This window comes from Cupressus sempervirens, chromosome 10 (genome assembly GCF_028749045.1).
Source record: "Cupressus sempervirens isolate cs-2001-9-10 chromosome 10, ASM2874904v1, whole genome shotgun sequence".
In the NCBI taxonomy this organism is placed as follows: domain Eukaryota; kingdom Viridiplantae; phylum Streptophyta; class Pinopsida; order Cupressales; family Cupressaceae; genus Cupressus; species Cupressus sempervirens.
In genome coordinates, this window is record NC_143127.1 from 691,364,635 (window position 1) to 691,379,443 (window position 14,809).

General features: G+C 34.8%; 1 protein-coding gene across 2 annotated transcripts in view; it reads right to left on the minus strand.

Moving 5' to 3' along the window:
* Positions 1-8,553: 8,553 nt before the first annotated feature.
* Positions 8,554-14,809, minus strand: part of LOC149535726 (tetraspanin-20-like) — a 37,105-nt gene continuing 30,849 nt past the window's right edge. For both annotated transcript variants that reach the window (XM_089805551.1, XM_089805550.1), the window contains one exon: positions 8,554-9,104. In XM_089805551.1, the coding sequence (XP_089661677.1) occupies positions 8,946-9,104 (159 nt within the window). In that variant the 3' untranslated portion in view covers positions 8,554-8,945. The remainder of the gene's footprint in view (positions 9,105-14,809) is intronic.

Genomic DNA, 14,809 nt, shown 5'->3' on the forward strand with positions numbered 1-14,809 from the left:
TTGAATGTTATAGCTTGTGGTCATTCATGTAGATGTTCATTAAATACCAAGAATACATTGATAGGGAGAGTCTCATGAAACAATATTGTTTGATGGAGAAAAGTCCAAGATACCACAAGCATTATATCCTTCCCCATAAGTTGGAAAATTATTTCTACCTTTATTTTATGGTTGTAGGCATTGTTTAATGATTCCATAGTATCCAATGGTGATAATGAATCCAAACTGCCTATAGAATTGCAAGATAAACCATGTTCTAAATCAACAAAGTGGCTTGCCTAATGTTAGTCATCTTTGCATTCATATACATGTCTTTGAGTCTTCATTATTTTCAAGCCAATATCATCCCATCTACTAGAGTTGATTCCCATATGCCCTATAACAATACACTCATTAATTGAAGAGTTTGAGGCTAGTTCAGAGAAATTGATGGAGAATGATCACAATTAAATTAGAGGCATTTGTGTTGATAGACACTATGAATCTTTAGTTGACAAATGAACATGATCTATTCCTCTCACATAAAATCCCTTTCAAAAAAAAAAATTAAAAAATAATTGACATTTTTCAAACTTTCGATGAACTTTGGTAGAATATTTGACGAGCACTATTGTTGATGACGTAGCATCCTCATTGACTAACTATTTTTCAACAGCCATTATTGTGTATTTTTTTATGAACTTTGGTTGAAGGTTTGACAAGGATGGTCATCGAAGACATAGTATCCTCATCGATCAACTATTTTTTGATGACTAATAGAGTAGAATGTTTGATGCAATTTGGTTGAATCAACTCTTTCTTGATTCCTTCGTATTGCACACAAATGGGCTATTTTTCAACATCATGATGCGTCAATAAATAGATGCACAAAGACTATCGCCAAAAATTCAACAAAAACTTAACGATGAAGACTTTCATCAAAATTTTGACCAAGTGGCATAGAAAAATAAATCATTTGGCATCAAAAATTGAGTCCAATTTTAGTAGTGTTGCTAACATATTTATTGATTCATTGCCTAAGGATTCTTTTGAGTATCTAAGAGGTAAATTGGGGGTCATGCTCCTATCCAAAATTCACTAGGTGAACCTTCATGCTACATCAATTCATGGATGCATTGTAATATCTTTGTGGAGTTAATGCAAGAGTTAAGACTTTAGGAACATTTTTGAAGTTGTGAAGATGACTCTGATGAAAATAATGAAATTTGTAGATGCAAGGTACAAGGATAATTACAAGGTTTTATAAGTTTCATATTGAAATTATAATGACCTTTGGCATTATTGTCAAAGGGGGGGAATCGTTCAAAAGGGGGAGAATATATGTAAGTGTAAACAATAAAGAAGAATATCAAAGTTGTTGCTAACAAAAGAGGAATGGTGAAGTATACCCAAAGGGAGAGAGAATTTGTGGAGGGAAAAATGTTGATGAAGATTATTGTCAGTGAAGGTACATACTGAGTTACAGAGATCATGTCAATGAAGGCAAAGAGCTGAAAAGTTGTATTGTTGACAATGCATACATTTGATTATCTTATGTAATTTTTTGTAATATAAAATTTTATGTTATGTGTTGTCATCAATGCCAAAGGGAAAAATTGTTAGCCCCAACTGATAATGTAATTGGCAATGTTATGAATGTATGTAAAATAGTCATATCAGTTGTTATGTTGTATTGATGTCGAAGTCTTAATTAGCTAGACATTATGCTAACTCAATAGAGTGTTAAATCATTATGATTGATGAAGAGGATTTTAAGAAAGTATGTTGAAGAGAGAGTTGATAAGTATGGTATACAATGAGCACTTGCATTGAGTTGGAAAGTGATAATGTATAGTTGGTTTGATTATTTTATAATTGTGTAATAGTGTAATGTATTGAGCTATGCAAGCTTAACCAAGTGATAAAGTTAAAGAAGGAAGATTGTAGTGGCTACAGTGTTCACCGAGCAGTTGGCAAAGTAAGAGGAAATTCAATATTTCACGAGTGACTATACTATTAACCGGGTACTATTTTACTCGAGTGAAATGTTATGTTCACCAAGTAATTGTTAGAAGAATAAGTTGAAAGAAATAGAATCTAAGGCCGAATTTTGATGGAAATATGGAATGTTTGAGATGCTTAAAGACGCAAGTCAAATTTCGTTGCAAGATCAATGACTGAAAAAATTCAATAAGGATCTGATAATGAAGATTAAAGAAAGATAAGGAAGAGCATTAAGTTTTATGAAAAGTTCTATTTCTATATGATTAAGTACATTGAATTTGAGATAAACAATTGTGATTAAGAAGCAATAGATGGAAGAATCTGGAAGCACATGAATGACTATTTAAGGAGACAATATCATTTTTGTTGCTAGTTCAATGGTAGTTGAATGTTGATGTTGTTGATCATATTTTTGGTTTTGATTGTTTCGGTGGTGAACATGTGAGCTATTGAAGGAGCTAAAAGAAGATAGCTGAGCTAGGTGAACCAAGAAGAGTTGAGGAAGAAGAAAGAGAAGGTGTGAATCAGCCAGTCAAGAGAACAAAGAAAGAAGATCAAAAGACAAAGATTAGATAGAGACAAGAACATAAAGGAGATCTGAACAAGCAAGATAGTGTTATACCTAAAGATAGTGTTACTTTCTAATCATTGTAGCAAAAAATCTTGTGGACTGAGTGGACCTAACAAGTCTATGAAATCCTACATGCTAACATCGACTAGTAGTGTTTGTATGTCCTTTAGAGCAAGCCACTCTTTAGACAAGATCAAAGAGTGATAAGGTCTAGATGATCTTTTGGTTAAATCCTCTAACAAGGTCACATTAACAATGTATCCTAACCTTTAACAAGGTTGGCTCCTAACATAGCTCACTTGAGAAGAGTAAAATTTTTTGGGTTACTGGTCCCAGGTGGTTTTTTCCTTCATGGGGTTAACACGTTAAAATCTTGGTGTTTATTGTGTGAATGTTGTTATGTTACAAGTTATTTTACATGTTATTTTTATTTTACTACAAATAGGTAACAACTAAGTTTATGGTTGGTAATAACTAAATGATATTACTATCAGTCAGTTAAAACAAAACAATGAATGAACAGTTTTGTGTAAAGTGATTAAATGAGTTGAATGTGAAGTTGAATGAATACACTAAGTGAAAGTTTATGATGATTATGAATGTTGTTTGGTACTATAGTTGTTTAAAGGGATTGTGGATAACTAATTCACCCCCTCCAGTTATCTAACACATCTACATATTTCAAGGTGAGTCTTTTTCTATTTCATTTCCTTTCATATCCATATGTTAGATCTATATCTTAATTGGGCTGATTGTATAGACATAGCATCTAGATTTATAGTATTTAAGAAATTGGCTCCATTTTACATATACATAATCCTAGAAGGGCCAAAGAGAGTATTTCCTTGTATTATAGTTCCCTTTACAATTTGAATTTAGTATTGGTGCCCTTCTTCCTTTGGGTTCTAGCTAATCTAATTTGGATTATAAAGTGGAATCATATTAGGATATTCTCTCTTTCCCTCACATACATATTTGAATGGCTTAGTGGCCCAAAAAATGGGAGATCTACAATCTTATTAAAGTGTCTCTTTTTTCCCCCTAAACATTTTGGTGAACCTAATCTGTCAACTCTTTCTTTTGTGGTGTTAGAGTGCTCCTTTTCATTTTATTGGGTGTTTACCTTCTTTCAATGAAGTTGGCCTTCTTATCCTCTTTCTTGGAGTTAGATCTTTCTTATTTGGCATCAATTTCACCTAAACATTTTGGTGAACCCAACTTCGTGCCCCTTTCTCATTGGAGTTAGATTTCATTATCTCTATTTGTATGTTAGATTTTGGTGTATCTATATCTACTATTGTTTGCATTAGTGGTATTTAGATCTCCTTTTCCATTTTCTTCATATAGATTTCATTTCATATACTTGCATTTGAAAAATACAAAAAAATAATGCATCTAATTCAATCTTTGATTGCATTTTCTTTATAGTCATTGCATTTTCTTTCAATTGGGTTGTTATATCTATTTTCAAATTATCTTCATGACCTTCAAGACATTCCATTTTATGCATATGATGATGTTTCAATATTTTCATTGAGACTCATCTTCCTAAATATGATGTTGATCAACCTTTAGTAATTCATGATGTTCCTAACCTTGATAGTGCTACTATTTGGGATGAGCCCTTGGATTGGAATATTGAAGTTACTCTCTTCCTCATATAAATTCCTCCTCTAATGTGTGTGTTCCTCCCTTGGACAATTCTCCTATTTGGGATGAACCCTTAGATAAGGACACAAATTATTCCCTTCCTCATGAGACATATTTATATTATGACATGGGCATTGCTTAACATCAACCTCTTTCTATGCATTTCATTGACTTTCTTTCTATAGATGAGGCTTTGATGAGTTATGTTTGGCATTTTCCTAAGAGTAGCTTAGTCATAGAGGACCATACATTTGATGCTTCTTCTTATCCCTCTCATGGCATATCTTACCTCAATTTAGGTCTTGTTGAAAAAGATGATTATCATGACCTTATTTCCACCAATTCAAATATAGATCCTAAGGATCCTACTTAAATTGATTCTATAAGGGGATTCTAAACTCCTCAAGATTGGGAAACCCTAGACTTTAAACCAACAATCTTCATTTTTGACTTTGTGCATCCAACACCTTTATTTGATGAGAATATGCATATTGAAAGCTTCTCTTTACATTTCTATCTGACTAAACCAAAGAGACCTCTTTATCTATGCTTCATCCTTTCTTTCCAAATCATTATTTAGGTTATGCATTGTATGATTTTCAATGATAAATGGTATATTTTTCATGATCATTTTACTTGATATATCTACATCCCTATTATGTTGCTCTTAGATATTTGGCATTGCTAGCTTATCTTGTGGGGGCTCATTGTCCTACTTTGTGAGTAACAGGATAGTCATTTCCCTTGTCTTCTCACTTGTGGGGATGGGCCTATTTCCTCTTTCTATCTATATCATAGGATACATTTTCTCCCTTTGTTGACTTTTTTTCCTTTTATATCATGACAAGTTTTCTTGTCTTCATTTATTGTGATTACTTGTAGACTAACATCCCAAGTGCAATCTTATATTTTCTTGAAATCACATGTCTAGTATAGATCGATACCACTTAGGGAGGTATAATGTTATTTTTTCTTCTCTTCTCTTTTCCAATATTCTTTATGAACTCTCATTCTCTTATAATTTGATGTTCTCTCTTCCATGCATTTATTGTGTTACATAGAGATTATCATCATTAATGCAATCTTATGTTTGGAAGTGCAACTTTATTATAATAGAATTTTTCATTTAGGGCATATATTTTATTTTCTTCCTCTTTCTTCTCTAAAAGGTCAGTTATCCCTTCATTTTTCATTTCATGATAACTCAGTTGGCATAATGTGGTATCCTTTCATATTCCTCCTTTATTTCTCTATAGATTGCATTATTTTATGATACATTCTTATCTTTGCCTATGAAATTATTTTTTACATGCAGGATCGTGTGTTTATTGCATAGAAAATATCTTTTTATACCTTGGATAGTAATGTTTCTTATTTGATAATCATTTATAATTTACTTCATAAGTGATATCTTTTCTAAACATAGAGGTATCCTATGATGTTTCTTGCTTTAGTCATCTATTGTGTTGCATTATTATAGAATACATCTTGTGGATATAGGGTGTTTGTGTTTTGTGTACGACTATATGTTGTTTCTTATGATTCATATTTATATCTTGCAAGATGACTTTATATAATCTCACCATAGCCTTTTTTTCTTGCTTCAAGCTTGGGGGGCAAGGCTTTTTGCATATTCCGCATCTCTATCTTTGTCTAAGAATTGACTTTCCTTAGTATAGTGGCATTTTTTTTGTTATGTGACATTCTTTTCCTATAAGGAATTGTGTCTTGATCATGACTCTCTCTTACACAAGAGGTGCACGTCCTTGATCATCACCTCTTCTTTATTTGCAAAACTATATTCATTATAAATATTTTCCCTTACTATGTTCTCTAAAGTTTGTCATCGTTCTTCTAAGGATCCCTATTTCCCCTGCACAAGGGGTTCAATGGGTGCATTCTTGTTCGTCTTCCCCTCTTTTGTCTTGAAGTTGTATCTTTGTCCACGACACTCCTCTTGAAGGTAGATTTATTGTACACAAGATCTCTTCGTTTCAAGGGTCTTCTCATAAGTGACATGTCCTTTCATAATTTATCTATTTACTTAGCTTATAATAGTTAATATTCTTTGCTAGATTTATGGTATACATTGTTGTTAAAGGATATCTCCTTGTTGATAGAAGTAGTCATCCTTGATTCTCTTCCTTACGATGTCTATGGCTACATAGTCATCCTAAGGAAGGGAATATATACACTCTTTTTGTACATAGTTTCTATTGACAACCATTTGATAGAAAATACAAATTCTAAGTATGGCTTGGAGTACTTCAGCCTTAAGCGCTCAGTATGATTTCTAGATCATCCTCAAATCTATGCAGTGTTGCTTCATCTCTCTTTTGCACACAAAAGAACATATGCTAAAACTCATATATGTGTAATGCATGTACATTTGCTAAATCCTCTATGGGTATAGTGACATCTCTCTATCCCAAGAAAACACATCTTTTTATTTTTGCTAAATCCTCTATGGGTATTAGTGATACTTCTCCATCTTGAGAAAAACACACCCTTTTTTTGCTAAATCCCTCCTAGGGTAATGCGCACACATTTATACTTTGTGGTGATATCAGGAAATGAATCCATGGGTAGACACATATACATGCATGCATAAGCCACCAACGAGCTCACAAGGTTGACTACCTAGCAAACAAACCTGCTAGACCATTTCATCCTGATTTTTTACTTTTTATTTTTGGGATTGACTATCAGGCACACAAATCTGTTAGACCATTTAAATCCTTCCTCTTTTTGATTCACAGTAAGGCACATAAACCTGATTGGGCACGATAATCACTCTCCCTTTCTCTCTCTTTATGCTTTCATGTTGTTGGATAGAATCATGATGGATGTAGTCCTTTGTGATGCTCTTGCCTTTCCTATGTGATCTCTTATGATTTGTAATGGCCTTCCAAATATGATATTAGTGGATGAGGCATTTCTTCAACTGAGATCTCTTTCACTAGTTGATTTGGGTTTCAGTCTTTTGAATTTTTTTTAATCTTTGTTTTTATTTTTCCTTTGTTTTCATGCTCGTATGCATGGGAATGGATTTAGGATCTCCTAGGTTTCGGGACTTATGTCTTTAAGCTTAGTGATGTTCTTCCTTGATGTGTCATTGTCTCTCTTCTCTCCTTTCTTTATGGAGAGTATGACTTGCCTCATACTCTCGCTAAATTGGGGCCTATATGTATTGTCTTAAAATGGATGCACTTCATTTTGAGATGTTTTAGGCCTCTTAGCATGGTTTCAATATTTTTTTCTCTTCTTCCCTTCTATTGCATGCTTCATCATCTCTCACTTTCTAACATGTTCTTCTAAGTGTCGCTTTCCTACCCTTTAAGTTGACCATATCTCTTGATCAACTTGTTATCTCTTAGTTTTTGTGCTTCTAATTTGCAACAAAAGAATATATTTGCTTGATTTTTTTTTATGATATTTGATTGTGATGGCTGATTATTAGTGTTGACATTATTGTTTTTGAACTGAAACATTGATATGGTGGTGTATTTTGCTATGTTGCTTTAATATTAGCATAAGTGTATCAACTTATTTGCTACTGCATATATGTATACACACACACACACACACACACACACACACACACACACACATGTATTTCTAAAAACAAATATTCTTGTATAGACAAACACAAAAATGAATCCGAACCCAATGCCCAAAAAAATTGTACAAATTTCTACCTCGAATCTATACCCAAATCTCGAACCCGAATCCAAAGCGGTAGCTTAGTATCAAAATGAAAGATCATTGCAAAGTACTTATCTAGTTGCTAACAGAAACTCGTGACTTTGAGAATGTAAGAGGCCAGTTGTCCACAGTCACTGGTAAATACACCCAAAGTCATGTTGACATTTTAAGGCATAGACATGGGAAAACCATCAACAAAATAGACTTTTGTTGATAAGTAGGAGATATTTCCTTAAATAGACTTTTGTATTAGTCAAATTGTGATATTACTACCAGAATTTAACTATGTTGTTATTCAAACTCATTGATCTATGTTTCACAAGTAATGGCTTACAAGAACCTCTATATCATGAGAATGAATAAAACACTTAGCACTCATTGCATCTAGGTGATATTCAGAGAGGTGAAGCACCGGGAGTTCCCCGGAGATCACCCATCCCAATACTGCTCCAAATCAAGTGCACTTAACCATGTAGTTTCCTGCAAGGTTAAGCCCACTTTGATTGCAATCCCATTTGCAAAACCTTCAACAAGTGTTGTGTCTTATGAAACATTTATTAGAAAGCCCTTTAAGCTCATCAATTGATTCAATCTTTTTTTGTGATATATCCAAATACTCTTTTTTAGACACTAAGGAAATAAACTTGTGAGATCTAAAATACATTTTAATTTCTGACATCAATCATGCCCTAGGGCATACAGAAATTCAAATAATCAACCCATTCATTGTGAATTACTTGTTTCTGCACCTGACCCCAAGCTAAAGCAAGAAATGGTTGCTTCACAAAGCCTAGGTTTAAGATTACAGCAACAGTTTAGCTTTACCATTAAACATAACCTCGAAAAAAATGTATGAAGTGGATGAAAAATTCAACTCAATCTCACTAAAAATTTGGCAGTTTCTAAACCTGACTGGAGCACCATAGAATAATAATATCTCTCCTATATGCACATACAATATTGTTCTTTTACCTTTTCCATTTCCCAAATACAACCCCCTTGTCATTCTTTCAACAAAGCATTAATATGTTTGAACCTATTCTCTTCTGAAAACAGGCGTAGAAGAATTCTGCTGTATCAAAAGTGGTTGCCGATAGCTAATTCTTGGCAGAACATAGTCATCATCACTGTCATAATCATCCCTTGTGGGTGAGACCATAATACGAAGGATTATTGCCAACAACAAAGAGAGGACCTGCAAAGCATAAAAATAGATTTTAGTAAGTTATCAATTAAATTCTTTTACTAAGGTTTCATGGTTGGACCATAATAGAAAATCAATAGACCATTATTAATTAAAAACCATACAGGTGACTTGATAAGCAAGATCATGAAAAATGACATGCATTACAATAAAATATGCTTTGAAGTGCATAGAAGTTCTGATTCTTTCAAGGGGAAAAAGATGTAAAAAAAATGGGAAAAAATTAAGTGGCATGTATTAAGTGTACAAACTTGAAGTTTGAAACCAATAAATTATTGTCCACTTGTAACCAATTTATTTATGGGACTCGAATATAAAACTATATTTGAAATTTGTAAGAACAATAAATATAAATAGTAGATCATATTGAGCCCATTTGTGCCTCTATAATTGGAATTGAAGAAAGGTATTTGAAATTGAACATTTAGACGAAGTTGAGCATTTTTTATTTTTCAAACAATTTATTTCTCCAGGATGATATTATAAAAAATTATTTAGTGAAGCTCAAAGTCAGGAATATCTGCACAAAAGAGTAAGATAGCTTCAAGTGGAAATAAGAAGCAAAAACTGAAGCATGTCAAAGCCATTTTAGTGTCTGAAAATGTCTACTTGTCTCCGTTGAAGATTACTAGTGAACACTGAAATATAATACAATTTATTGAAACGAGATATATGTGCGATATACAGTTAAAGCATATTTGGGATAACAGAGAAGAAATACTGTGAGACCAAGGCTCTCCTTTTAGACTTTTAGCTGAATATCCTGGAACGTAGGTTTTGTAAATGCCCCTATTGAATCTTGAGGATTACCTTGTATTGGGGTATAATCTTCAGCTAAACAATGTGCTTAGATCTCAAATTTCATTTAAGTCATTGTAACTTAAGTAGGGACTTTATAATCAACCCTGCCACACAATTTACCACAAATGCACTTAGAATTCCTGTAAATAATTTCATAGATGAGGTAACACATGATTTGATTCTACGTTACAGGTTCAGCATAACCCCGACCCCTTACCCCGCAAAAAGCCTTTATGGGTCCAATTTGGAGCTGGGTCCTGTTCTGGAATGGCCTTTTGTTCATCTCAGGTCTTCCCTAGCAGCCAATTTCTTTGATGAGGTAACACATGATTTGACTCTGTGCTGGTTCAACAAAACTATTCCCCACCTGGCTTCCATTCCCATACTTGTGGGTTTGGGTCCAAATCTAAAATGGCCTAGCGTGCCCAAGATAGATCCAAGCAATACCAAGGGCCACCTAAAAGCAAAAAGGAAAAACAAGATATTGATATAAAAATAGTGCTGAATATCCAACTTTTCCCTGAAGTAATAGTTAAGCATCACCATTGGTTCAGTAGTTACTATTAATTTTGCATTAGCTAAACAAGGACCCCACTTCTTCCTTAATAGCTTGTATTTTATGCTTATCACTGTTTTCAAGCTGCACTAAACTTCGTCATAGTTTTAAATAGTTTTGAAACCATATCGTGCCAAGAAATGCAAGAAGGGATCCCTATTGGGAAGTTACCAAGTTACTAGTCCTAGTACTGGTCTGGGTTCAGGTTTGCCCCTTCAACTTGCATGTTCAATCAAAAAACAAGTGGGGTTGGGTTTGTCCATACAAAAACATATAAAATTATATACAAGACTTTTTTTTGAGAAATAATATATAAATATAGTAAAAAAAATTGTAATATCCATAATATCCATTTATATAAACAACAAACAAATGCACGAACCCTCACAGTGTTGTTACCAGTGAATGTATCCTACCTATTGCAGTGATGAATGTCGTCACATTGCAATCACAAGACTCAAAGGATCGGCCCTACTTGATCTGATGGTGATCTTGTAAAGAGAAGCTCTCTCTTCTCAACTTCAAGTCTCCTCTTGATACGCCACTCAAGCCTAAACAGATGCAGTTTCCTCTCCTCATAAAGACTTCACGAAATTGGAAATGTTCAGCAGAGTAGGATGGTACGAAATTGGAAATGTTCAGTAGAGTAGGATGGTATTGAACCACTGAAACTGCAAGCAATTTTCAACTCTAAACGCGAAATGAAATCAGAAAAACAACACATCCATCCTCAATTGCTCCTCCAAATGCTCCTTTTTTACTACCTCAAAATGACTTTTTCCTGCAAAACTTTTAAATTTCCACTGGGTACTCTTTGGTGGAAAATTAAATATGGCCATAAATAACAAATTATTTAATTCAATAGGCCCTTTACTAAAATTTATTAATTTCATCCCTTAGTCAAATAAGGGGACACTACAGTCCTCCCTTCTCAGAAATTGTGATCACTCGTCAAGATACCACTGAAACAATACACCAAAAATGCTAACATGTCAATCTGAATCTGAAAGTACTCATATTGAGCATATAATCAATCATGTCAATTCTCCATACGTTGTTATCAGTTGGAGCATCATCTATCTTGCCAAAACTTCACCCCCGATAAGAGAACAAGTACCTCCAATGGAAAGAGATTTTAGGAGCTCCTTAAAACAAGTGAAATTTCCACTTCCATTTGAATAAGGAAAATTAATGATAAATTTTACTATGGGCCCTTTGGTTTGATCATACATTGTATTGTTGCACCACTCTAGTACTTGTTTTCTTCTCATCATTTCGAGTTGATTTCAAATCAAGGAGATCCTCGCATTTTGGCATTTTCTTCTTTCTAATTCCAATGAATTGGAGTTTAGAGCACCAGCAGTTTTCGTGGCCTTGAAAGCCATCTTAATCTTCTCATTCTTCGCCAATTCTGTGAAGTCTCTTCGAGGAGACAAAATTGCATTACTTTGGGATTGAATTGCAGGACAAGAGGAGGAATTACCAGTGCTAGTATTTTCATCATTGACACTGTTTTGGAACTCAACAAACTTTATTGTAAGACTTAGAGATCCTTTCTGCACATGATAAAATTTCATAGCATAAGTTTGATATCTTTGTACTAGCACAATAGCAGTTGAAATCAGATTAAATATTTCTGTATTGTTACGAAGAGTATTCCAAAGTCATGGGGTCTTGGGCTTCCTAATCAGCGATTTTCACGACATTGAGCAATAACACGGTGCTAGCATTACTAAGGGTGTCGATACCTAAACAATAGACCTCAAGAATAATACAAGGGGACCGACATTATCATTTTGCTAAGAGCAACTTCAGAACAGCACAGATCGAGTCTGATGGGAGTGTGATATAATTGAACGTAGGAAATCAAAGAATAAGATCAATGCTTGGTTCTCTTTAAGAGAAAAATATTCCCTTCATCTCAACAAAACTGAGAATTGCCTTTTCTTGACTCTTGGAGAAGGCATCTTCTATCAACCGCTGCAAGGCAGCGTCATCTCAGGAATAGTGCGAGTGACCACTATGGTTCACAATTTACCCTTAGAACAACATCAAGTTTGTGTATTTGATGATTGATTAATCTAGAGTTGAATAGGATCTTCACCAAGCATAACATCTTCCCTTGGCACATAGAAAATCCATCCATAGTAGCAAAGAAGGAAGTCGGGCATGTGAATTCTTAATTCTGTCAATGACACCCATTACACAGCTAGCTGGGAGTTCATAATTCTGATGATACCACTTTATACATTCAGGCAAGATCAAAGACAATTTGCAAGAAGCCAAAAAGCATAGCGATAAGAATCTTGATTCATTCCAGTTCCATTACAACAAGGCTTCTATGCACCATGCCTCATAGGGAGAGGACTCATTGACATTACAACTAGGGTAATTGCATGTTTCAGTTTGGCATAAAGCTCCCTTTAATCCGACTTGCAATTGATACATCATCATCCACGATTCCCAATGCAAATGCATCATTAGTAGGCTAGGGAGTATGAATTTTCAGAACATGTTTGGTTGTATTCAATTTAAGGTCCTAATAGAATAATAGAATCCAAGTTGTGCCTTTCAATGCTCAAGTTTTTGTTGGATTTTTTGGCTCTTTGTTAGTATTTGCCTTAGGATATTTCAGTGGTTTCAGGGATTTGACCCTACCAACCTGCTAGGTTAAGTTTTGATGAGTTGTGAAGAATTGGGTTACATTGTCTGCTAGAGAAGGAGATAACAAGCTCAGACTCCTATTCTCAATCCCATAGAAACAATCGGAGATGCTCAACCAAATTTGAGTATTTTGGCGAGATTGATGATTTGGCAAGAGTACGGCGAAGAAAAGTTGACACAATTACAAGTTTGATAGAATCAAGGAATAATGGCACCGATAACAGATGTAGAAATGGGCACGGTGATAATTCAGCTAATGGGAAGGCCCACAACCAACCCACTCCTAATTCCATCTCAATTCGCATGATACTCACCTTCCCACCTAGGACTGATTAGCGGGAGACTCATTCTCCCTCACTGATCAAATTGCAAGAGCAGTTCAAGCAAGATGTGTCCCTCAAGGACTATATGGACCTTAGATGAAATTACTTGCCCAACAGGGGTAATAGAGAGTACAATAATGATCCAAGGAGGAAGATTAGCAATCTCAACCTACCCTTCTTTGATCATTCAAGAAAGACAATAATGCACACTTGAGTACAGAAGAAGGATATAAACTTTCAGTTTAATCCCATGCCTGAAAATAGAGAAATCAATCACACAACACTACATCTTGATGGGATTGCTCCTAAGAGTGGCATCACAAAATGGTCACCTTGGGGCATGATCAAATCACATCATATGCTGATTTCGCAGAGAGGCTTATTGAGAGGTTTTGTGGGAAGAACTCAACTTCAAGAGTTGTTGAAGTTGGAAAAAGGAATATTGGCTGACAACTACATTATTTAGTTTTAAACACTCTTGGTGTTAGTGACAAACATGTTAGAGAGGAGATTAATTCCCCTATTCATGGATGGATTGATGGATCCATTAAGGGGATGGGTCAAAGACCTTGGCCCAAGTTCACAAAAAAGAGGCAATCAAAAAGGCTTGTGACATGGCTTTTTTCACCTCGAAGAGTCCGGCTCCATCCAAGGCACCCATTTCGTAGAAGGATAATGCAAAGAAACCTATGGAGAAGGAACGGCCCTGAAAGAACCAATTAGATGATGCGAATAGACAAGATTTGCAAACGAGGGACTTGTTCTTTAGCTGCAAGGAGTTGTGCCTCCTAGGACATTGATGCCTTGGGCATTTGATGGGATTGCTCATAAGAGGTGGCATTACAAAATGGTCGTCTTGGTGCATGATCAAATCATATCATATATTGATTTCATAGAGAAGCTTATTGAGAGGTTTTATGGGAATTGAACTCAACTTCAAGAGTTAGTGAAGTTGGAGCAAGGAAGATTGGTTGACAACAACATTGTTGAATTTTAAATACTCTTGGTATTAGTGACAAATATATTAGAGAGGAGATTAATTTCCCTATACATGGATGGATTGATGGATCGATTGAGGGGATGGGTTAAAGATCTTGGCCCAAATTCATTACAAGAGGTGATCAAGAAAGCTTGTGACATGACTTTTTCTACCTCAAAGAGTCGGGCTCCATCCAAGGCACCCATTTCATACAAGAATAATGGAAAGAAGCCTATGGAGAAGAAATGGCCCCGAAAGAACCAATTAGATGATGCGAATAGACACGATTTACAAAGGAGGGACTTGTTCTTTAGCTGCAAGGAGTTGTGCCTCCTAGGACATTAATGCCTTGGCAAGGGATTGAGTTCATATT